Raw genomic sequence first — 22,493 nt, 5'->3', positions numbered from 1 at the left:
AGAAATCCGCCTGCCTCTGCCTCCCAAGTGCTGGGATTAAAGGTGTGCGCCATCACACCCGGCTCCACTCCCTTTTCTTATAATAATACCCTGTGTGTTATAGCTGCTGACCACGGGTAGTTTCTCACACACTCCCTCAGGCTCCCTGAGAGCCTGGCAAAGAGGTAAGGTATTGCATAGTCCATTCTCACAGTGACAGGGTGCTGAGCCAGCTGCTCAGGTCCCCCAGCTCAGGACCTGGCTGTGCTGTCAACCCCATCTGGCCTTTCCCCCCTCCCCCCCCTTACACAGAGGCTCCTGAAAAAGGGAAGGCTCTGGGCCCTCTCGCCTGAGCCCCAGAGTGCTCTGCACGGAGTTGGTAGGGCCTGGATGTGAGAGAGCTAACACCCCATGAAGGACAGGGCTAGGACCTTCACTTGGTGTGGAGCCCCTGTGGTGGGAAGGTCCAGGCTGCCTCCAGCCCTGTCATGGGAGAACCTGGGCGGGGGTGGGGCTTTTCCTAGAACCTGTGTGTCCTGTGAACAGGATTTTGCAGACTTTTCACACATCAGGGTTTGGGGCCTACTGCTCTGCCTGAGTGTCTGCCATTTCTTGTCCTCCTCCTTCTAGGCCACTGACCCCTCTGGAGGAAAACTTGTTCCTCTGGCCAGGCAGCTGGTCCGACTGGTTCCTGTTCCTCCTCCCTAGGGCCCTGGAAGCGGAGTGGAGGAGAGTCCACAGCTTAGGACCTGGTCTTGTTGTAGTGTCCCTGCTGTAGGCCGACAACTGAATTTCTTCTCCTTGCTAGGCATGGTGGCATAAGCTTCTAACCCCAAGTGTGTGTAGCTGGTGACAAGGCTAGCCCGGCTACTTAGTAGCCTAAGTGGCTTCTCCAGCCAGGCCTAAGCACAGCATTAGAGCAGATGTTGGGCCAGGGCCTGGGGCCCAGAGTGTTTGGTTGGGTTTTGTGCTCCAGGGACTGTCAGCTCAAGACTTGTGACTCTCGTCTTAACCTTGAGCGATTGCTTATCTTTCAAGGAAGAGGATGTTTTCCCACAGTGAGTTGCAGGCCCCTGGGGGGTGGTGAATACTAACCACCCCTGAGTTGTCCCAGTAGCTCCCCACCCTGCATCTACCCTAGGATAGGATGTCCTTCCCTGGTCCAGGGGCCAGGACAGGGACAGATGGACAAGGTGAGTGTTAGCACTGCAGCTGTGTGTAGGCATTGCCAGTTCTAACCTGGGAGTTAGGTAGGTTGAGTCCTGACCTCCCAGGCCTCAGTTTCCAGACCTGAGTGGGGGTTTCTCAGGCTGACAGGATGCGTTCTTGTCCATGCTGGTCAGTAGCCTCCTGGTCCCTTCGCTGCCCAGACTTTGTTAGAGCAGGAGTGAGCACAGCTACCCTGACTGCGAAGGGACTTGCTACCCAGCCGGGACCTGCCAGCTTCACCCTCACCCTACCTCAAGCCTTGCCAGCATCTGCATCCCAGAGGCCTGCCCTGCCCTGCCCTCCACCAGGGGCAGGAGAGAAGCGGTGGTCTTGTGAGGACAGAGGAAGCTTACCATGCGTGGGTGTGAGGGTGGAGGACCCAGACTCCCGACAGCTTTAGGAGTTTGGTAGGAGGTGTCACACACTGGTAAATTGAGGTTTGGGACCACAAGTGATGAAGGGAAGAACTGGTCCAGCTGGTTTCTGGTCTTCTCCTCCTCTCTGGAGTCCTGACCACAGGCTCTGTGGGACTTGGTGTTGCTGTGGCTTTCCTACTGCTGGCTGACACAGGGCTCCTTCACCCAGACAGGAACATGGCACAAGCTTGTAATCTGGAAGGTTTATAATCTGGAAGCACAGCATCTGGAAGGCTGAGGCAGGAGGATTGCCACAAGTCTGAGGCTAGCCTAGGCCACCTAACAAGACTCTATCTTAACTTTCTGACCCCCCCCCCCAACATTTCCTTCTCTTGTTTGTTTCTCCTTACTTTAGATGTGGTAGGTGGCCTGGCTCCAGGCTCCCCTCTACCCTGTCTGGTGATAAAGACTCGCTAAGAGGACTTCTCAGGAGTCTGGAGGGGGTGCAGCCTGGATAGGGGAGAACAAGCTGGGGTGCAGGTAGCTAGCTGCTGATAGTTAATGGGGAGAGCAGAGGAAAGGCAGAGCCAGAGGGGCATGAAGCCCTTAGGAGCCCAAGGGGACACTGGCCCCTGTTAACAAGATGTGACACAAGCAGAAACTCAAGACTTGGGGTCTGACTCCTGGTAGACCAACTGGGCCTGGGTTTGCATACTTTCCTCTGCCACAAGGATCCCTGCAGAGACCAGAGAGGACCTGAAGTCGGATGGAGGAGGCTCTTGTCACCTTGATGTCTGTCTGTCTTCTCCCCCTCCCTCTTCCTCCCCACTCTCCCCTCCTCATGCCTTTCCTTTGGTTCCCCTCATCCCCCCCCCCCCCGTTAGTCCCCAGTGGTGACTCCCCTGTACCTGTGTGCGCAGAGCATTTGTGCCCAGCTCTGGCTAACCCTATAGGCACCCTTGATAATTCTCATGGCCTTAGCCCCTCAGCCACCCCACAGAGCCCAGAAGCCCTGGGGGGTCCCAGTGGGGAAGTGCAGTCAGCTCTAGCTTCCTCAGAGGATGTGTTTGTGCCTTAACAGCTGATTGCTTGTGCTGTGTCAGTTGTCACTGCTTGCTGGGGGTTGGGGGAGGGGACACAGCCCTCATCCAGGTCTCAGATGTCTAGGGTCACCGCCTCTCTAGAGTCTGGTGTCCACACTGCAGAGAATCAGTGTGGCTTGTGTCTGAGGTATCTGCTGGGTGAGGTGGCTGTTGACCCACGTGTTCACAGGCTTGGTTAGGGGTTGCCAGAGAGGTGGTCCCAGAGGCAAGGAATGGAGGAGGCTCAAAGGACCTTAGGCAGGTATACAGGAGCTGCAGGGAGGGAGGGGGAGGTGAGTGGGCTCCATCCTTTCCTCTTCCCCCAACCTGGGCTTGTGCTTGGCGTTAGATGTCAGTAATATCCTCTCTAAGTAGTGCATCTGCCTTCACCCCAGCTCCCTGTGTGTAATACTGTGTTCCCACCCAACAGGCCAGGCACCTCTTAAAGGGGGGGGGGGGAAGCAGAGACTCAGGAAAGTAAGTCCCAGGCTGGTGATGTGTCTCGGTTGTGGCATAGTGTGCAGAGTCTTGGTACGGTCTCTAACATCATGGACACCAGGTGTATAGCACCAGCCTGAAATCCCAGCACACAGAAGATGAAGGATCACAAGTTCAAGGTCATCCTTGGCTACAGAGTAAGTTTGAAGACAGCAGGTCTCAGATCATGAGAACCTTTTGGGTTTTTTGTTTGTTTGTTTGTTTTGTTTTTTAAACAAACTGCATTTGGGAAGTGCAAAAGGAGCAGGTTTGAGCCTGTCTGAACCCTTGTGGAGGTGGCAGGGCTGCACTGGAGGGATCTGGGAGGGCTGCCTGCAAGAAGTGGCCTTGCAGCTGTACCCTCCCTGTCTCCTAAGCTCAGCCTGGGGAGGGGACAATGGAGCTGCCTGAGCCTGCTGGCTGTTGCCATGTGGGATCCCTGATTACAGTCCCCTCCCTCTCCCTAATCACCCACTCAGGGCCCACACCCGGTTTCTGTCTTAGGAACCCTGGCCCTGGCCCAGTGAGTTTGCCAGCTATTTGCATGGGTGGGTGAGTCTCCTCCCCAGACCTCGGTATCTGTCGTACCGTCCACTGCTGGTTAGGTTTGGTGCCAGGGCTACAGCCCTGACTAGACTTGGCCTTGGTTGGATTATCTTACTTATTGTGAAAAAACGGTTTCTGCTGGCCATGAAGCATAGCTGTTAGCGCAGGGCGTCTTGATCAGCCCTTGGGGTACGGTCTGCCAGCTGTGTCATGGGAGGGGGGGAGCAAGTGTCTCCATCAAGGATAACTGCAGATGCTCCACCTGTGGTCAGTTAGTACCGTAGACTGTGTTCCCAGAGCCCAGCTGTCCCTCAGAGGGAACAGGGCCACTGGGACAAAGGCACAGCCTGTTACTTAATGGCTCATTGTCTTGTGAGCTTGTCCTGCGGGCAAGGAGGGGTTCCACCCATCTGTGTCCTGTGTCCAGCTTGAGACTAGCCCATGGTGGGGTCTTGGTAGACTCCAGGGGCTCAGGATGGAAGTCACTTGGGGTTCCCCTGAGGGAACTTTACTGCCTTTGGGCCCCTGAGCCTTTCACCTCTGAGCCTTATGCTGGGGTTTTTAGCAAGCCCCATGTGTCGTGTGTTGGGGGCAGAGCAGGCAGGAACTGTGCCATTGCCCCTGAAGATCCTAGGTACCACTCCCATCTGCTCAGAGGCTAGAGGTTCAGGGGCTGCTTACCCCTGCCATCCTGACTTCCCATCATAAAGTGTGCAGGACCTTGGGCTGCAGAGTTCCAGAGTCTTGAGGACCCACCAGAGCTAGGCCACTCTCCCTGTGTGACCAGGTCAGGTGCTGCCCGCCTCCCTCCTGAGCCCGCATTGTCCTGCTTAGGTCAGGGGTTGGATGAGGGGGACTGGTCAGTGAGCACATTCCCTTTGTCCCTCATGCTGTTCTATACCAGACTCCATTCCAAGGACTTAGTGACCATGACCTTTCTGGGCCAGTCTACAGGAACCCCAGGCCTGTCCCACCTCTCAAGGAACCAAGGGATCTCCAAGAGTGTCAGCAAGTCAGGACTGGCTTCTTGCTGGATATCCGTGATAGTCCACGTTACAGAGAGCACTGAGGTCCAGAGCAGGCAAGCTGTGTGCCAAAGGTCACACAGCTCTGAGTAATGAGACTATAGTCTCTCTCAATTCAGAACCCATGCTGTGACCTGGTTTGCTGGGGTGAGGAGAGGTTCTTAAAAGGTAGCTGCTTCCTGAGACGTCTCCTGGGAGTCTAGGTCCTGACACGAAGCCCCAGAATCTGCCACTTCTGAATAGCTGATCCTAGAGTCTCTTAAGTGTCCCTCAGACTTAATGTCTTATCTGATTTTCCACGTGAACTACAGTTAGGTTGAGATGGGGTGGAGCCCTGGGCTGGACACTTCAGGCCAAGCCCAGCAGTTTACACATCCCAATGTGATGGACAAATGTGAACGCTTTGCCCCATTTATAAGGGTCTGAAGCCACCCAGAGCACTGGCCACTTTAGCCAGCCCCAGCCCCAGCCCCAGCCCCAGCCCCAGCCACCCCAGCCCCAGCCCCAGCCGCCCAGCCCCAGCCCCAGCCCCAACCCCAGCCCAGCACACACCTCAACATTCACAACATCTGGGCCTCAGTCTCTTCACTGGGAGATGGAGACTGAAGTAGGGTGTCCAGAGTGTCCCTAGCACAGTGTATCTGAGTGTGGGAGCTGCAGAAGACTGGGAGCTCAGGGGCCATGGCTCAGCCTCCGTGGTACCTGGGGCAGGTGGGGGAGGCTGGCTCCAGCATCTGTGCTTCCCGTCCTGGCACTTCTTACAAGGTGGCCTCTTGTTCAGTCAATGGCTGTCCAGTGGTGCCGCTTGGGCTGCAGAGCAAAATGTAAGAAGGGAAACCTATCTAAGCCACATCATTAAAGGGATCGAAGGGAGATCCTGGCCAGGACTAGAGGATCTGGTCTCCTGCCCTGACAGGAAGCCAAGAGTCACATCTTGGGAGCTGGGTCAGGACAGAAAGGGTTTGGTGAGGAAGCCTGGTGAGGAAGATTGGGTGGGTGGTCTCCACCAAGGTGTTGCTTAGCATGAGGTAAGGAAAGAACTCTGGTTAGTTACTGGATTGGTTTTAGGCAAGCCACTGAACCTCTGAGTCTCAGTTTTCCCATCTGCTCAATGGGGATGATGCTTTATCTAGGAGCTTGTTAAAGAGCCTCAATGAGAAATCGTGGGTGATAGCAGGTGACAGGCTAAAGCTTGTCAACTCCTAGCTACAGTGTTGAGGTGCCAGAGAGTGGGAACCTGTCGAGCCAGCTCTTGGGGTCATGTGACTGGGCTTTTGAAGTCCCGCGACTAAACATGTGGGATGCTAGAGGGGGGCAGCAGCTTGTGTTCAGGCTCCCACCGGGCAGGCTCCCACCAGCTACGCTGGAGGTGAGGCCCTAAGAGCTTAGAGACTTTAGCTAACTCTCTTGCTCAAGGTCACACAGCAGCTAGAAGCAGAGCAGGACTCCCAAGAGGTCTCCCAGGGAACCTTGATCTCCCAGGCTGCTCCATGGCCCCACGCTTCTCCTGTTGCCAGGGAGACGTGTGTTTGTTTGCTTGTTGTTTGTTTTTCCCTCTCTTATTTTAACAACAGTAACAACAAACCGAAAGTACAAGCTGAGATTGAAAATAAGATAGTGTGAGGTCAACAAGCCAGCAGTCCCCAAGTCAGCTGTCACAGAAGGTTACAACACAGGAGAGCACAGGCAGCCGCCATGACCAACCTCCTTTTATGAATGTTCAGGGTAAAGTCCAGAGGCTGGAGATCTGTGTATGTCAGCCTGCTGGGCCAGGCTGGGCCAGGTGGTCTCCAGAGCCTTCAAGTTCTCTCTCCACATCCTTTCATGTGTGACAGGCCACTCTTCCCTGCCATGGCTGCCAGACTTCCCAGCCTCCAGGTGCCTCCTGCCTCAGGGTGACACTCATGGCCTGGCCTCATTGACAGAGGTCCCCCTCCCCAGGGGCCAGCCTTTCCCCCATCACCTTGCTTCAGTGTAGGCCAGGGCCACTGGGCAGAATCCTGTCAGGCATCAGGCACTTCACCTAACTCCTTCCTGGAACCCACAAGTCAGCTAATTTCACAGGGAAAGCTACAGCACAAGCAAGGCATGACTGCAGGCTACATAGCTGGCAGGAGGTGACCCATGTGGCCTAGTCAGGTGTAGACTTTGTAGTTTTGTGCTTGTATGGTCGTCTCCTACTCTGTCTGGCCTCTCTGAAGACAGAGATCTCTTCGGTGACCCCATGACAATGTTCTGGAGTAGGTGATAGGAGGGGGATGAACTTCTGGAAGGGTACAGAATAGTTGAGGGGTGGGAGAATCACATGACAGTGGTTTCTGGTCACCTGCTCCTGTCTAAGCACCAGGGCACTGGAAACTCGGCTGGATCACAAGAGGCAGAACATCTGTGCTGGGCCCTGGCATACTGCTCAACACGCTCCATCCTGAGAGCCTAAACCTCGTTCCTGCTTCCCTCGGAGCAGCTCATCAGGATCTCTGGCCATGGTGATCAAGCGCCCACAAGCTTTAGCGCTCCTGGACAGTGCCAGTGTGTAGCCAAGATGGGACCACACAGAGCTCCAGGGGATGTGGGTGAGGGGGAAGACAGGTCCTCAGTTGGCCTGGCGACCCCTGGAAATGAGTGGAACCATGCCTTCAAGCATTTTAGAAGTTTAGTATTGATTGACTTATTTTAAAGTTTGCCTTTATATCTACTTATTTCTATTGTGTGTGCATGCACCACTGTACGCACATGGAAGTCAGAGGACAACACTCAGCTGTCAGTTTTTCCTTCTTCCATGTGGGTCCTGGGGTAGAACTTAGGTGGTCAGGCTTGGCAGCACGTGTCTGTACCCAATGAGTCATCTTATCGACCTAATTTTATTTACTGATTTGTGAAGATTTATTTTATATTTCATGCATGTGAGTGCCAGGGTCAAAAGAGAACAGAAGGTGCCAGATCCGCTGGAGTTGGCGTTAATTTGTGAACCACCCTACGTTGGTGCTAGGAATCAAACTGTCCCTCTGCAGCAGCAGTACACACTCTAACCACTAAGCATGGTCCTATGTTTTTATTTTTGAGACAGGATCTCACTGTGTATCCCCTAGCTTGCCTAGAATTTACTATGTAGAGCAGGCTAACCTCAGTCTTGTGAATCTTCCTGCCTCTGCCTTGCATCCAAGTGTTGGGTTTACAGGAGTAAGCCCCCTGACTTCTTTCTGAGATCTTCACACACAAAGGAGATCCAGTGCTAATTCTGGAGGGAGTCAACCAACTCCCATTGTATAACCCAGCATTCCTTCCTCCTCTTCCTCCTCTTCCTCCTCTTCCTTCTTTTCTTCTTCCTCTCCTCTTCTTCCTCTTCCTCCTCTTCTTCCTCTTCCTCCTTATCCTCCTCTTCCTCTTCTTTCTTTTCCTCCTCCTTTTTTTCCTCTTAAAGATAGTATTTTATTTATCTCAGGCTGGCCTCAATTTTGCTATGTAACTTGAGGCTGGTTTTGAACATCTGATCCTCCTGCCTCAGCCTCCCAAGTGTTGGAGTTACAAGCTTGTGCCCCATGCTAGCTAGCTTCAGTGATGTCATTTCTGGTGTTCAGTGGCTTCCTCTGCAGAACCAAAGTGTCTCTAAGGGTCCTTCCTGAGCTCTGCAGACACCCATGACACAATCATGTGCCAGGAGTTCACTGCGTCCTGGGCATTTTTTGAGTCATGGGCAGAAAATGTTAAGTTCAGGATAACCCTGAAGGACCCTGCATTTTAGGGAGGATGTGGAGGAAAAGCTGTAGTGGGGAGAACCTGTGACACACTTGGATGTAGAACTTGGCTGTTCCTGAGTCACCTGGGGCCCAAGCTCACCTTCGAGCCTCTGTTGGTGCAAACTGGGCAGTGGTGGGCGTGGGCATTGGCTATGGCTGGCTGTGCAGTGCAATAGAAGAGAGACCACAGAGGAAGAATCTCAAAAATCCACATTAGGAATTAGGATTCTAAGAAAAACTGCGTGTGCAAAGGCCCTTGTGTAGGCAAGGCCTGAGAGTACAGGGGCAACAGTAAAGAGCACGTGAGAAAGACCAGGGTGACAAGAGGAAAGCAGAGTGACAGGCAGGACATGCGCATCATCTGAATTTTATAGCCAGTGTATCAGCAGGAGTGTTGGCTGCAGAGGACGGTGTTCTTGCTGTGTTTCTCTGCTGTCGGTCCTCTGCCGTGTGGATAAGCACATGCTGAGTGGGGCTGATGCCAGCTCAGTTCTAGACTGGCCAGGGCAGGAGGGCTGGGGACAGTGGGAAGCTGCAGCGTAGCAGGAGACTTGTGTGGCTCTTAGGTGTTCCATGAGGGGCCATTTCCTCTTCTCTCCATCCCACAGCACTTACAGCCAGGGGTGTGCCCCCAAAGGGACCTGGGAAAGGAAAGCTGAGATTACAGTTCAGTACTCCCGAGAGGTGTGGACATGGCGTTCAGAGCCATTAAATGGAAGGGGTTTCATGGAAGTTGGGAGTGACTCAGCTGAAGGTGTTTATCGCTCTGCATCTTGGGAACTGAGATGGGTTGTGAGTGCACAGTGAGTCTTGGGAAGAGACTCTGTGATCTCAGGCCAGGTAACAGCAGAGCTGTTTGTTCTTCACAGTGTATCCTTTGTCCAGAACTCATCTGAGAAACTGCCACAGGAATTGCTTCTCAGCTCCAGCCTGGTCACTGAACAGGTGAGGAGGAAGTGGGGGGTTGGGCAGCCTCCAATGCAGGTCATGCATGGCCTGGCCTGTGGAGCCCTGGAACTCAGTCTCCCAGCACTGGACCAGAAAGCACTGTGGTTCCTACACCCTTGGTCTCCCCAGAACTACTCAGGAACACGGATATGGGCCCGGGGTCAGGCTGGAGGGCAATATTCCTGTGCCCCAGTGTGTGACAATCCCCCTCCCCTCCCAGAAATGTCCTCTTGGAGGCACTATCCTTCCCTTGCCCCACTACTGCACTAGGGGTTCCAGGGAAGGTGGAGAGGACTGGCTGCATTGCACATGCTCAGACTGCCCATCAGGCATGCCTTACCGTACATCACGGGCAAAGACATAGGCTGTGTGTGAAAGCAAGTGACTCTGGCAGACAGAGTAGATCTCAGATGCTTTTCAGGTGGTTGGCCACTTGAGGTTGTGTACTCTTTGTGGCAGTCCTTTCTTCTTCATAGTCTGTCCATCCATCCATCCATCATCCATCCATCCACCCACCCATATACCTGTCCATCCATCCACCCACCCATATACCGGTCCATTCATCCACCCACCCATATACCTGTCCATCCATCCAACCACCCATATACCCGTCCATCATGCATCCAACACCACCCCCTCCATCATTCATCTGTAACTCCAGTCTCACTGCCTTCCAGGTACATCTCTGGGGTATGCACTCATAAAGAAAACTGGGTCTTCTCCTCAGGTCATCACACTTCACAGGGAGACAGACCACTACGTTACAGCAACTTTGTTTGAGAGCCTACACATGCTAACCATTTAACCTACATTAGCTTCTGGGAAACAAATTTAAAAACAAAAGCAAATAAACAACCCCCAAACAGGTTTTATCCTCCTCATTTCACAGGAGTCGAGTGAAGCCAGAGAGGTTAAATCACTTATCCAGGGGCACACAGCGAGGAGATGATAGAACTTTATTCAAACCTAGATAGTCTGATGCTACAATCCCCTTCTGGGAGCTTCTCTGTTATCCAGTTCTTCAGGAATGATGTACCCAACCAAGATGAGTCTTAGGCTAAGGGGTGGAGGTGGTGAGGGGAGGTTTACAGGAGTGTTGGGAAGGCCTAAGGTGAGTATCACAAGACAGCAGAAAGGACAAAATACTGGTCTGTTCATTTTGTTGTATAAACTGACTTGATAGAAAACCGTGCATTCGATCAGTTTAAATTATACCTGCTTAGAAATGGCCAATGGGCCTGCCACTGGTCCTGGCATGGCTTCCCACCACCATTCCTGAACTTTCCTGTAAGGTGTGCGCGCTCACAGCTCGGTCACTCCTGTTTAACACACCCTGGTGGGAAGGTGTTTATAAGAAGGACTCAGAAGCACATCTAATCCAGGGGGTTTAGACTGCTATGAGCGCAGTCCATTTGGGAGGTGACTTTCGCGCTGACCTCTTCACAGAGGCCATTCCTGGTACCCAGAGTGCCAGCCCCAGGGCCGCCAGGTCCCTATTTCCTCTTTTCCTGTCAGGCATGCCCTGAAGGGCCCACTGCAGAGGGGAGCCCACCTCCAGGAGGCTCCTCTCCATGACTGCTGGCAGAGCCAGGATCCGAACTTTCATCCAGGGACCCGACCTGTCCTGACCCAGGAGCATCCAGGCCTTGGCTGCCCACTGCTCCCTTCCTATCTAATATCTCAGCTAAGGCCAGCCATGCCCCCTTGCTGCCTCCTACAGACCCTTGCTTTGATATCCTGGCCAGGCTGGGCCAGAGCTTGTGTTCTGGGCTGGTGGGTGTGAATTTGAATTTCATGTCATTTTTGTGTACTGAAAAATATCTATTTGGTTTTTTGTTTTGTTTTGTTTTTCTTTTGGTTCCGTTGAGACATGGTCTCCTTGAGTTCAGGCTGGTCTCAAACCTCTTGTGTCACTGTTGTTCGAGGCAAGCACTCTACCAAATAAACTACATTCCAGTTTTTTCCCTTCAGTTATTCTAAGGTAGTCATTCTGCACTTACAACCCAGCTGTGAGGGGAATAGGCAGGGATTGCTCAGGCCTTGCCCGCCACCAGCCCTTGTTTCTGTCTGCTGGGCAAGAACTGCCTCTTGCCCTTTCAGATGTCAAGGCGTGTCCAGACAGAACCCTGTGCCACCATCGAGACATTGGGTTCTCCTCTTGTCTGATGGTGATTGTGGGTTCTCTGAAGCTGGTACCCACTTCCCGTCACGGGCCACCTGCTCGTGTCCCCAGCTGAACGGCTTGTCTGTTCTTCTGGAGACTCTCGTTGTCTTGTGCATAGTATGGAGAATAATCTTGCTCTACTGCCGGCTACAAGGCACAAAGACCTGTGGCCTGGACCTGTGACAGCTATGCTGGGGCCACCCAACACCCTCTGTTCCAAAGCTGCTTCTCAGTTTCTATACTTCCAAGGTGGTTCCCAAATCCCAATTGTTTGAGCTGCCTGCCACTCAGGCACTGCCTGGCTCTTGTTTCAGGATAGGAACCCACTGCCTCCAGAGTGAATTCTGTCCTTGCCTGTGTGCTCTTGGAGACCTTGGCCGTGGCACTTTGCTTCTTTGGGTCTCCGTTTATTTGAAGAGAGCTGAAAGACTTAGCGCAGAGTGTGATAGGATCTGGGTGAGTACTCAAGCGGCCAGCCACAGTTTCTAAGGCCTAGATGCTAGGGGAATGCCAGCCAGGCTCCTGCCTGGGGTGGTCCCGTGATTCCAAATCTGAGGTCTCTTCCTGGTCTCTCAGCCAGAGCTCTTTTGAGCAGCCACCCTGGATCGTCATCACCTGTCACTATCTGGATGATCCCATAGGAAGCAGTTAGACCTTGACCAGCTCTAAAGGCAGAGGCCATTGGAAAAGAGGCCAGGCAAATGTGCCCAGGTGGTAGGTGACAGAGGCAGGCACCTGAGGGTAGAGGCCATCTCCTCTGGGTGAATGCTTGGAGAGGGAGGAGACTCTCAGAGCCCCAGAGCTTTCTACTCTGCATGGAGCTCAAAGGTGCCAGTGTTTTTATCCTAGCTCTGCCTGGGCCTGGAGCGAGCTTCCTGTGGTGATGTGACTAATGGGGCACAGTGCGGTTCTCAGCCAGGCTGGCCACTATCATGGCAGTCACTGGTCTTAGCCCAGCTGCCCTATCTGCCCACAGATTCCAGTCTTTGCTTGTGTGAAGTCTGTCACACATGAAACTGTGCAGTTTTTGTCTTGTAGTGTTCTTATTTTTATTTTGTTTTCTGGGGGGAAGGATGCACTGCTGACTAGCTTGGAAATTGCTGTATAGACTTACACCTTTAATACCCGGAGGTAGGAGCAGGTGAATGCTTTGAGTGTGAGAACTGATTCTTTAGTGAGCTCCTCCCCAAAGCAGCGCTTCTGGGTGGGAGGAGCTCACTTCTCACTCAGTCCTGGGCACTGGGCCAGTCACAGCTTGCCTGACCCAGGCCCTCCAGGGCTTGTTGGAAGGATTAAAGGGCATGAGAACCGAGGGTGGCTGTCCATAGCAGGTGCTATGTTCTGTAGCTACGCCTTGTCCCTTAGTAGGCCCCATTGTTTGGATCCCACTCTTACTCCCTGGAAGCCTGTCCTGGAGACCCCACCTACCTACACCATGTTAGAGCCAAACAGCACAGAAGCCAATCTAGACTTTGGAATTGCACTGCAGACCTGCCTCAGGGGTGCCCGCCGGGAGTGTCCTAACAGGCAGTGGGTACGAGCTCCTGACACTTAGCTTTCTGGACACAATTACATTACATTTTTCCTGTGGAGGAAGGAATGTCTCTGGCCTGCCTGGGCCCAGCTGTTCCTAGGAATGTGCCGGGAAGGAAACATAGGCAGGCCTGAGCAAAAAGCAGTTCCCGGGTCCATGAGAACAGCTCATTGCTCTGGTGGGAGCTAGCTTTCCTCTTGGACTGTTTATCCTGCAGTTTATAGCGTGCTTGTGGAGGTGGCAGGCTGTCCTGAGGCCCGGGGGAAGGGGAAACAATAACTGCCCTTGTAGTGTCCTCGCAGACCTTCCCTGGGCCAGGCCTGGGCTGGGGCATTGCAGACTCCAGCTCTCTGATGCGTGAAAAGTTTGTTTTTCCTCTTGTGGAGACTGTGTGGGAGCTGCTGAGACCAGAAGCATCTCACAGCGGAAGGTTCCTGCTCCTCTGCAGTTCTCACACCCAGGCCTAACATCACAGTCGATGGAACAGCCATTTCCTCTCATCCTCCCTATAGTCCCTAAGTCCCTGAGAGCATGAATTTCCACTGTTTGTGTGTCACCTGAGAGGGAGACCACCACCCTCAAGTAGCCTTTCCTCTCCCTGGATGGTGTTGCAAGTTGTGCCCAAAGTCGCCCTTTCAAAAGGGCATCTAAACCTTCCATTAACAGAGCTATCACAAAGCTGAGGGGGTTCTCTTGGGAGACCACATGCCAGTCCCATTTCCAGTCTCTGTAAGTGTGCAGGGAAGAAGTGGGGCTCCACTCAGCAAGGAGGGTAAAGTGTGAACATGTCCAGAAAAGAGTGGGGGACCCATGTGTGCACGTGGAGATTCCGAGGAGAAAGGGTGTGAGCAGCCTCCACTCCCTTGTTCCTTCTACCCTGGGTCTGCCTCCTCTCCCTCCCCAGGACCACAGGAGCATAGTCCGCCTATACTGCCCCCCCCCCAGTCTGGCTCTACCCGTGCAGCTGTCCTGGCTCAGCTGCTTGGCGCTGGCTCCCTGCATCCCATGGGTCCTGTCTGGCCTTGGGCATGAGGGATTGGGGAAGAAGCCAGCTTCTTACCTCTAGCTGAGCCCTCCAGCTCCCCGGGGAGTTGGGGGGCTTTGCTGTAGAGAGACATGGTGCCTCGCACTGGCTTCTGCACTTCAGAAGTGTGGCTTGGGTCAGAGTGACCACTGTGAACACTAGGCGACAACCTGGGCATCCCAGAGTGGCCTGCCAACCATGTGCTTCATGGGCTAGGGCTTGCAGTGAAGTATCAAGGGAACTCTTGATTTTCCTGGGATCCATAAACCTCCCCCAAACAAATTCTAAAAATGCTACCTACACGTGAATTCTCGGGAGGAATGTATAACCCTCAAATATGAATAGGTACTGCTCAATAGCACGGACTCCTAGGAGACATCTAAGGTTGTGTTTTTGTGTTTTGGATGAATGCTGTCTTGCAGAGATTATGCAACAACCTCCTCCTTGGCATGAACACAGTTTTTCTCCAAAGCACACACAGGAAGTAGCTGTTTAAGATGGTGGCAGTTGCTATGGGGCAACAGGAGTAAGATCTATGGTTGATGCTTGTGTTCTCTGCGTTTGCTGGATACTTTGTGATGTATAGTTTTTATGTTTGGGAGAAGCCAAGACCTTTCTAGCCTCAGTGTCCCTAAAAAGTCCCAACCTTGGTCCTAGAGAGGTGCACCAAGTTGGGGAGCTAGCCCCAGTCTCAGTCTGGTCTGTCAGCCACTCCCGGATTTCTTGGCCCTGCAACTTCAGCCATTGTTTCCCATGTGAGTCCTCGATCCTGGGAGTATGAAGGTGAAGAAGGTCTCCCCGTCCTGTGTAGTAACATCTCTCTGGACAGGAGACTCACGCCTCCTGGCTGAGACTTTGGGCTAGGCATGCAACCTCCCCGTGCCTCAGCACCACAGTGCCTCAGCACCCAGTGCCAGCTGCTCCTTGTGGGATGACTGGGGACGATGGCCCTGGCTCTCAGCCCGCTGTGACCTCCACCAGTCCCTGTCTCCCTCATCTGTTCCCCTTCCCTGTCTCTCCAGGGAACTCCAGGACCTGCAGGATGGGGGCAGGCTGTGTCAAAGTCACCAAGTACTTCCTCTTTCTCTTCAACTTGCTGTTCTTTGTAAGTATTCGACCCCCAGGGCTCCAACCTCTTTAGCCAGCAGGCTCTAGCTGTGGATGCCACAGACTCTAAAAGGACCAGGGATAGTGGAATGGAGTCACATCTCCCAGCAGGTTCTTTGTCAAAGCAATAGATCCTCCCCAGAGCCCTCTGCCTGGCTGGGGGTGGCCGAGGACAGACAGCCCCTCGGTGTCTCTGCTTTGTTCCTCTTGCCACACTCCCCTCCAGTTTGAACAGGCCCTCAACACCCCACCATGGACTCTCAGAGGCCACAGGGGACATTCTTCCCCCACCACCCCCTACAGACTACTAAGTCTTTCCCCCACCCCAGGCCTGCCCAGATGTGAGCTCCGTGGCACATCTGGAGCTGGTTTTTCTGGGGCCCCAGGCTTCCCCTCTGGCCTGGAACTGACAATCTTGCCTTGGTGTTGCCAAACCCCTGGTGTGCTCTTGTATACAAGAGTGTATGCTTGAGAGTGTGCGCATGGGTGTGTGCTTGAGAGTGTATGCATGGGTGTGTGCTTATGTGCGCATGCTTGTATATATATGGTAGGGGCGTGAGCAGCCTGAATGGGCTTCCATTGTCCCAGAATGCTATTAGGACTGTGGCTTCTCTGTGCTGATTCACCCTAAATAGTTTTAAGACATAGATTATATAGCAGGGACTTGGCATGACCCTGTTTCATGTTTTATAGTGTCTAGACACAAGTATCTCTGAGAGGCAAGGGATAATCCTCTCGCTGCTTGTGTTGGGGTCTCTCTGAAGTATAGGGGGAAGTTTTACATTATAAGTACAGAGGATTATAGGAACTTGGAATATTTGAAAATAATCATTCTAAATTCCCTCTCAAAAGTTTAGCTAGCCCAGAACATGGTACTTACAGAATAATTCATGATACACACTCATATGTGTATACACACGTGTGCACACACAGGTGGATCGTCCTGGCATGCCCCACCCTAGGTCTCTACAAGGACCTAGGACCAACATGCTGGTTCCACCAGGCCTTAGGCCCTGCAATGAGGGCGTCAGCCTCAGAGCCCACCTGTGCTGAGCACACAGAGCATGGTGCTGCCCTTCCTGGCCTGGCGAGTGGATCCCTCCCCTCTGGCTACTAGGGAACAGCTGTCCAGGTAGACAGAGCAGGAGGAGCCCAGGACCCTGGGCTAAGGCCCAGCTGAGAGGGACTGCAGGCCAAGTCCAGCATGCCATTGCCATATCCCAAGCCTTGGACACTAGAAAAGGAGCCGGGGTTCGTGCTTGGTGAGATGGCAGAACCTTCTGTGCAGTTGGGGAAGTACAATGGAAAAGGGCCGTGAGCTCGTAGAAATGAGAAGATGGGGGATGGCTTAGCCTGGGCATCTCCCCCGTGCTCCTCTTGGCTGACTCGCAGAACCAGAGGCCAGGGACCCAACCCAGTTGGTGCTCACTGCCTGTTCATTGGTCCATGTGCCCAGCCAGCCAGGCAGGGGAAGCGGATGGAAACTGCATTTATTCGTTCCTTCTCCAGCACAGGGCCACGGGGTTCTGTGTTGGTGACTTCCACCCAGGGCAGGTCAAAAATATCTCCCAAATGCTGTATCCTTACTGAGCATGTGCAGACCTCTTTTGCTCACTGTCCCCTAGATACTGCAATGTGGCATGTGCACAGCGTTCCCATGTCATGTGTCAAGCATTACAGGGCATCCAGAGGCCGCTGAGAGTGTAGGGGTGAGGCTGGGGTTGGTTGGTAGAATGCTGGGTCCTAACCACAAAAGAGCAGGCCAAAAGGAAAGGGAGGGTCAGCCAGGCTGTGGTCATGTGTAGCTGGGTAGAGAGGGTCTCTAACGGACTCCAAAGCTTAGTTTCCGCTGTGCTGGAAAGTTTTCGTGATGTCTGTATGACTACCTCAAAATGCTGGGGTTGTAGCACAGATTTATTTTATGTGTGTGCTGGGGATTTGAACTCAGGTCCTCACCTTACAGAGCAAACTCACCCACCCACTGATCTGTCTTCCCAACCCCTCAGGAGGTTTTTGTAGTAAAAGAGCAAAGAAAATCATACATTTAAGCACATTTTTAAAAAATCCCAAGTATTTTTAATTTCTTCATTTAGTGATATGAAAAGCAAATTCTGACCTAATATAGAAGTTTTCTGGAATGTTCACAGCAAAAGACTAGCAGGTCCAGATGAGCAGCTATGGTCACCATGTGGTACATGCACACAGTGGCCCCAGGTACCCCTATACTTTAAATCATCCCTAGATGTCCTGATATGCTTGACCCTTGACATGGAAAATTCTGTACACACAGTGGCCATAGTGTAATTATGCATGGGCACATTAGAATGAGGAACAAGTTTGCTAATAAACACTGTGACCAAACAAAAAACAACCCAGGAGAGGAAAGGGTTCTTATCCCTTACACTTTCAGGTCACCGTCCATCACTAAAGGATCCAGGATACAAACTCAAGGGAAGAATGGAAAGCAGAAGCCATAGAGGAATGTCGCTTGCAAGCTCACTCATAGGACCATGCTCATTGAGCTTTCTTATACTCTGCCTGGGGAATGGGGCTGCCCACAATAGGCAGAGCTCTCCTGCATCAGTTAACAACCAAGACAACCTCTCCCATGTGACCACAGGCCAATTTGATGTAGGCAATTCCTCCAGTGGGACTTTCCTTTCAGATGAGCCTAGGCTGTGCCAGGCTGACAGCACTAACTAGGACACAACTAGGGCACGTGTCCAAACACATTCCAATCCATTCCTTCCTTTACATTCTAAAACATCTTCAAGAAGTCAGTTTGAGGTCAGAAAGGCCACAGTGCCCAAGGTCAGTCCAGTTCTGGTATTCAGAGGCTTCTATACATAGAGCTTTTAGGGTGCTGATTGGCAGCGGGGGCGGGGAGCCTGGAGCAGCAGACAGGAGGCAGTCTCAGGAAACTTCAGATACAGTGGTAGAAACATCTGGTAGATGGGTTACAGCAAATCAGGGGTGGGGATCTCTGTTGTAGGCCTCAGATGCCGTCTGATGGCATTCTTCATGTTTGGGTTGGCGGAAGCTAGTCTCTATATGCTCCAAAGAGATTTTCCTAAAATTCACAAGAATGTTAGGTGACACACAAGGTATGCAATAAAGGGCTATTTATAGAGGTCTAAAGACAACACAGTAATTGACTATTGACCTGTAGCATTCCAACTCTCCACAACCATAGTTCTCGATGCTTAATTAAACTTGGAGGCACTTCAGCTCAGTGTGCTCACAGGAAGAAGGGTACTAGTGAGGGTAGTAATCGTGTGTGTGTGTGTGTGTGTGTGTGTGTGTGTGTGTGCATGTGTGTGTGTGTGTTTGTGTGTGTGTGTGCATGTGTGTGCGCACGCACGTGCGCGTGCTCCTGGGCTTCCGCTGACCACTTCTTTCCTTGCAGATCCTGGGTGCTGTGATCCTGGGCTTCGGGGTGTGGATCCTTGCAGACAAGAACAGCTTCATTTCCGTCCTACGTAAGGCACCCCCTGCCCCACTGATAGCCTGTTCTTGAGGGAAGGGACATGGCCAGCTCCTGTTGCTGACTGCTGCATAGGGGGCCCTTGCCAGGGTTCCAGGACACATTCCTGCCCAGAGACAAAGCCATCATTGTCTGCAGACCCTTGGGTAACTTGGGTGGGGGTGGAGTCATTCTCTTCCCACTCAGGAAAGTGTCTCACATCCTCTGCTCCCACATTTGAGTGTGCAGTGAAATGCAGGCTGCAGCTGCTTCCCACGTCAGAGGGCCATAGGAGGGAGCCAGGAACGATGGACAGTCAGGTGCACATCGGACCCTGATCCCAGTAGTCCTGTTAGGTTCCTGTTGTGCCAGTGAAGGAACAGAGCCATTAAGAAGATCACACAGTTCCTCCATTCTGAATTGGAAGACCCATCCCCAGGGATCTGGTCATGGCTGCAGCACAGGGTGGGATGAGCTTCCATTCAAGACCTCTTCTGTTCTTCAGAAGAAGAGGTGACCAGCATGGTCTGAGCGAGGCCATAGGGCCTAACCTCCTTGCCTTCTCCCTTAGGAGGCCCTCCCTCGTGACTGGCCTCCCATCCCAGTTCTGGGTGGGGAGGAGTATAGTAACATGCCAGGAGCACTCTGTGCCAGCCATTCCCCCAGTGAGTGGCAGGCCCTGGCCCTCTTCATTTCCAGCAGCTGTCCCAAGCAGCTGGATTGGACTCCGGCCATCCTGACAGCTGCTCCATTAAAATAAGACAGAACCTGGCTGGGAGGGAGGGTCTCTAGAGAGAAGGGTCTACAGCTGTTGTCCAGGTCCTCAGGGCCAGGCTCCAGGGCAGGTAAAGCAGGGATGACCCTGCCATGAGCGCTTAGTGTCCCAGTCAGGGTTGGGTGGGTTTTCTGTGCCTACCCTGACACTCCAGTGCCCTCCGACAGGGACAAGCCCTCCTTAGAACTGGCTCTGGCTTGATGAGTCCAGCTGACATCCAGCAGGCACCGTCCCTGGGTGCAAAGTCTGTCAGACACCTCATTCCTGCCCGTACCCTGCCCTGTGCGGGCAAGCTTTAAAGGCTGACTCTCAGCAGCTCTGTAAATTCCAGGCCCAGGTCGCACCCATCACACACCCAGTGGTTGTTCTGTGTTTACAGCAGCCTCTAGGGGCTCCCAGGCAGCCAGGGCCCAGAAACATGGTTCCGGGAGGCTGGAGCAGGTGAACTGCTACATCTAGGTCAGCGTGGGATACAAGGTGAAACTTGATTTCATATCAGCAAGACAGAAATCTAGGTCATAATACAAGGAAAAGAAACCTTCCCTAGGCACTTGGAAAACTGAGACTGATTGAGGTACTGTTTGAAAGGGAGGGTCAGAATGGGACCCAGGGCTTGCTGTAGGTTCTTCCCTCCATCATCATCACCCTTTACAGAGGAGAAAACCCCAGGCATAAGGAGGTGGGGTAATCTGCCCTAGGGCACACAGAAGGTAAGGGAGGAGGAGAAGGGAGCCCGAGTCCTGGCTCTTGTACCACGTGGCTCCTGTGTCCCTCAAGGTGGGATCATCAGAAGAGAAAGCAGACAGGCTTGGTTAAGAGGGAGCTCTGGGTCTGGGAGTTTGGGGAGGGGTGCCAGTCATCAGGGATCTGCTGCCTACCAGCTGTGTTCCCCCCCCCCCCGGAGGTTACTTTTCCTCTGTACTGTGTACCTCAGGAGACCGAGACCATAGAGTCCCACTTCTGTGTGAGGCACAGAGGTCACACACCTGTAATCTCAGCCATTTGGGAGTTAGAATCAGGAGGACCAGAAGTTCAAGACCATCCACTGCGACAGAGAAAGGGTGGGGCCAGCCTGAGCTACATGAGACCCTGTCTTCAACAAGCACACCAGACAGAATCTCTCATTTCTGAGTGAGGCTTTTAGGACTGCTCTTGTGTAGTGCAGTTTAATCCCTTTGACCATGAGACACTGCACAAAGTCCTATTTTCCAGAGGAGGAAGGAGGAAGTGGTTTGCCACTGGTTGTGGCCTGCTGATAGAGCTTGGTCACCTGACTGGGGTCCCTTTAGTCCCTATGGCCTGCTCTCTACCTCCTGGCTCCCCTGCTGGCTGAGTCCGACACACTCTGCTGCTGTGGACAGTGCAGGGGACACCCTAGGACAGGCACTAGTTAGTCAGTGGCAGAGTCAGGCACCCTGAGGCTGAGTGGGGACAGCTCGGTCTTGTGGTCTCACAGGGCAGGCTCCCTGTACTGCAGGCTCCCTGCACCTCAGGAAAGCCCCTAGGGAGACCTGGCTATGAATCCAGAGAGAGTGTCAGGGGGTGCAAAAGGCTTTTAGTCCAGGGGCCTTGATCAGGGCTGGTATATAGCACCCTTTTTGTCCAGGTCCCTTTGTGTCTTCTGGAGCGGCTGGTCTTGTCTCACCCCACCCCCACCCCCAATGTGAGGCCAGCATGAGGAGCTTAGCCCCAGGAGTCCCCACTCACCTCAGGGCACTTTCCTGGAGGTTCTGAGCAGAGCAGGAAAGTTTCTGGGAGCCTGGCAGTAAGGACAGTAGGCCTGGGTCTCCCTGAGTTCTGGAACAGGGCCTCCTGCCATCCACCTCCCTTCTGTGTCTATCCAAGGACACAGTCCACCCCATCCCACAGCCACCACCTTGGTGGGCAAACAGTGAGAAGGACCAGGCAGGCCTGTGTCACCCCTGCTGAAGGGCCCAAGTTGGCCCTGGCTGGCCTCATCCCTGAGAAACACATGAAGGATTCCTTTTCCCTCCAGCAGAGCTTGGCCTCCAAGGCCCGCGATCTCTGAGAGGTCCTAGTGCGAGCCAGCACTAGAATGGTCACGTTAAGCCAGCCCAGGCTCTAGTAAGACCTTCTCTCAGAAAACAAGCAAAAAAGGAGTCCCCTCTTTTTTGGTGAGCATGGTGGCACACCTTTAATCCCAGCAGAGGCAGGCTGAGCTCTGTGAGTTCGAGGCCAGCCTGGTCTACATGGTGTGTTCCAGGATAGCCAAGGCTACATAAGAAAGACTCCGTCTCAAAAACAAACAAACAAAAAATCCTCTATTACCATTTGCCCTCCACCCTCTGACCACAGACCACCTTCCCTTATAAGATCTGCCCATCCCCCCAGAGCTGTTCCCTGCTGGGTCCCCATTTCCCCCACAGGCCCAGCCTTCCAGACCTTACTCCCTCTCGCCTTTGCACCGCTGTAGCTTCTGCTTCCTAAAAGCAAGCCAGAGCCTGCACCAGCTGACGTTTTCTCACGTTACAGCCTCCCCCCAGCCCATGTCTTGGCCAGCACGGGCACCTATAGGTCTTCAGGGTCCTCAAGAGAACCTGCGTGGTGTCTGCCTCCTGACCCACACCCTCCTCCCGACGTCAGGCCTGGCTTGCAGGGTCCCCTAGGAAATTCAACCCAGCCCCACCCTCCTGCATTCAGTCTCAGGGAAAATCACATGAGAGGTGCTGAGAACAAAAGGAGGAATAAGAGCTCTTGACTGGATGGGAGTGGAGCACCAGGATGGGCGAGGGTAGGAACATGGCTACCTCAACCCCAGCTGTGGGGAGCCAGACAGTAGACCTGGACCCAGACTGCCTTTGCCCTGTGGTTCATGGCTCACTGGATGCATGCCCTTCTCCTTTAGAAACCTCATCCAGCTCGCTGCAGGTGGGGGCTTACGTCTTCATCGGTGTGGGCGCCGTCACCATAGTGATGGGCTTCCTGGGATGTATCGGTGCTGTCAATGAGGTCCGCTGCCTGCTGGGTCTGGTGAGTCAGGGCCCTGAACCTGTGCTGGCCCAGATCCCCAGGGTAGGGAGTTCTTCCTGGGATGGGGCAGACGCCT

At 53.3% G+C, this 22,493-nt stretch overlaps 1 protein-coding gene across 1 annotated transcript in view; it reads left to right on the top strand.

Moving 5' to 3' along the window:
* Cd82 (CD82 molecule) overlaps positions 1-22,493 on the top strand; it is a 43,826-nt gene that overhangs the window by 11,108 nt on the left and 10,225 nt on the right. Inside the window, exons 2-5 of the mRNA XM_021193364.2 lie at positions 9,281-9,356; positions 15,104-15,186; positions 18,595-18,667; positions 22,293-22,417. Coding sequence (XP_021049023.1) covers positions 15,124-15,186; positions 18,595-18,667; positions 22,293-22,417 — 261 coding nt within the window. The 5' untranslated portion in view covers positions 9,281-9,356; positions 15,104-15,123. The remainder of the gene's footprint in view (positions 1-9,280; positions 9,357-15,103; positions 15,187-18,594; positions 18,668-22,292; positions 22,418-22,493) is intronic.

Source organism: Mus pahari, chromosome 3 (genome assembly GCF_900095145.1).
Source record: "Mus pahari chromosome 3, PAHARI_EIJ_v1.1, whole genome shotgun sequence".
Lineage (NCBI taxonomy): Eukaryota > Metazoa > Chordata > Mammalia > Rodentia > Muridae > Mus > Mus pahari.
Note: the sequence above shows the minus strand (reverse complement) of the source record. Positions and strands in the feature narration are given on the sequence as shown.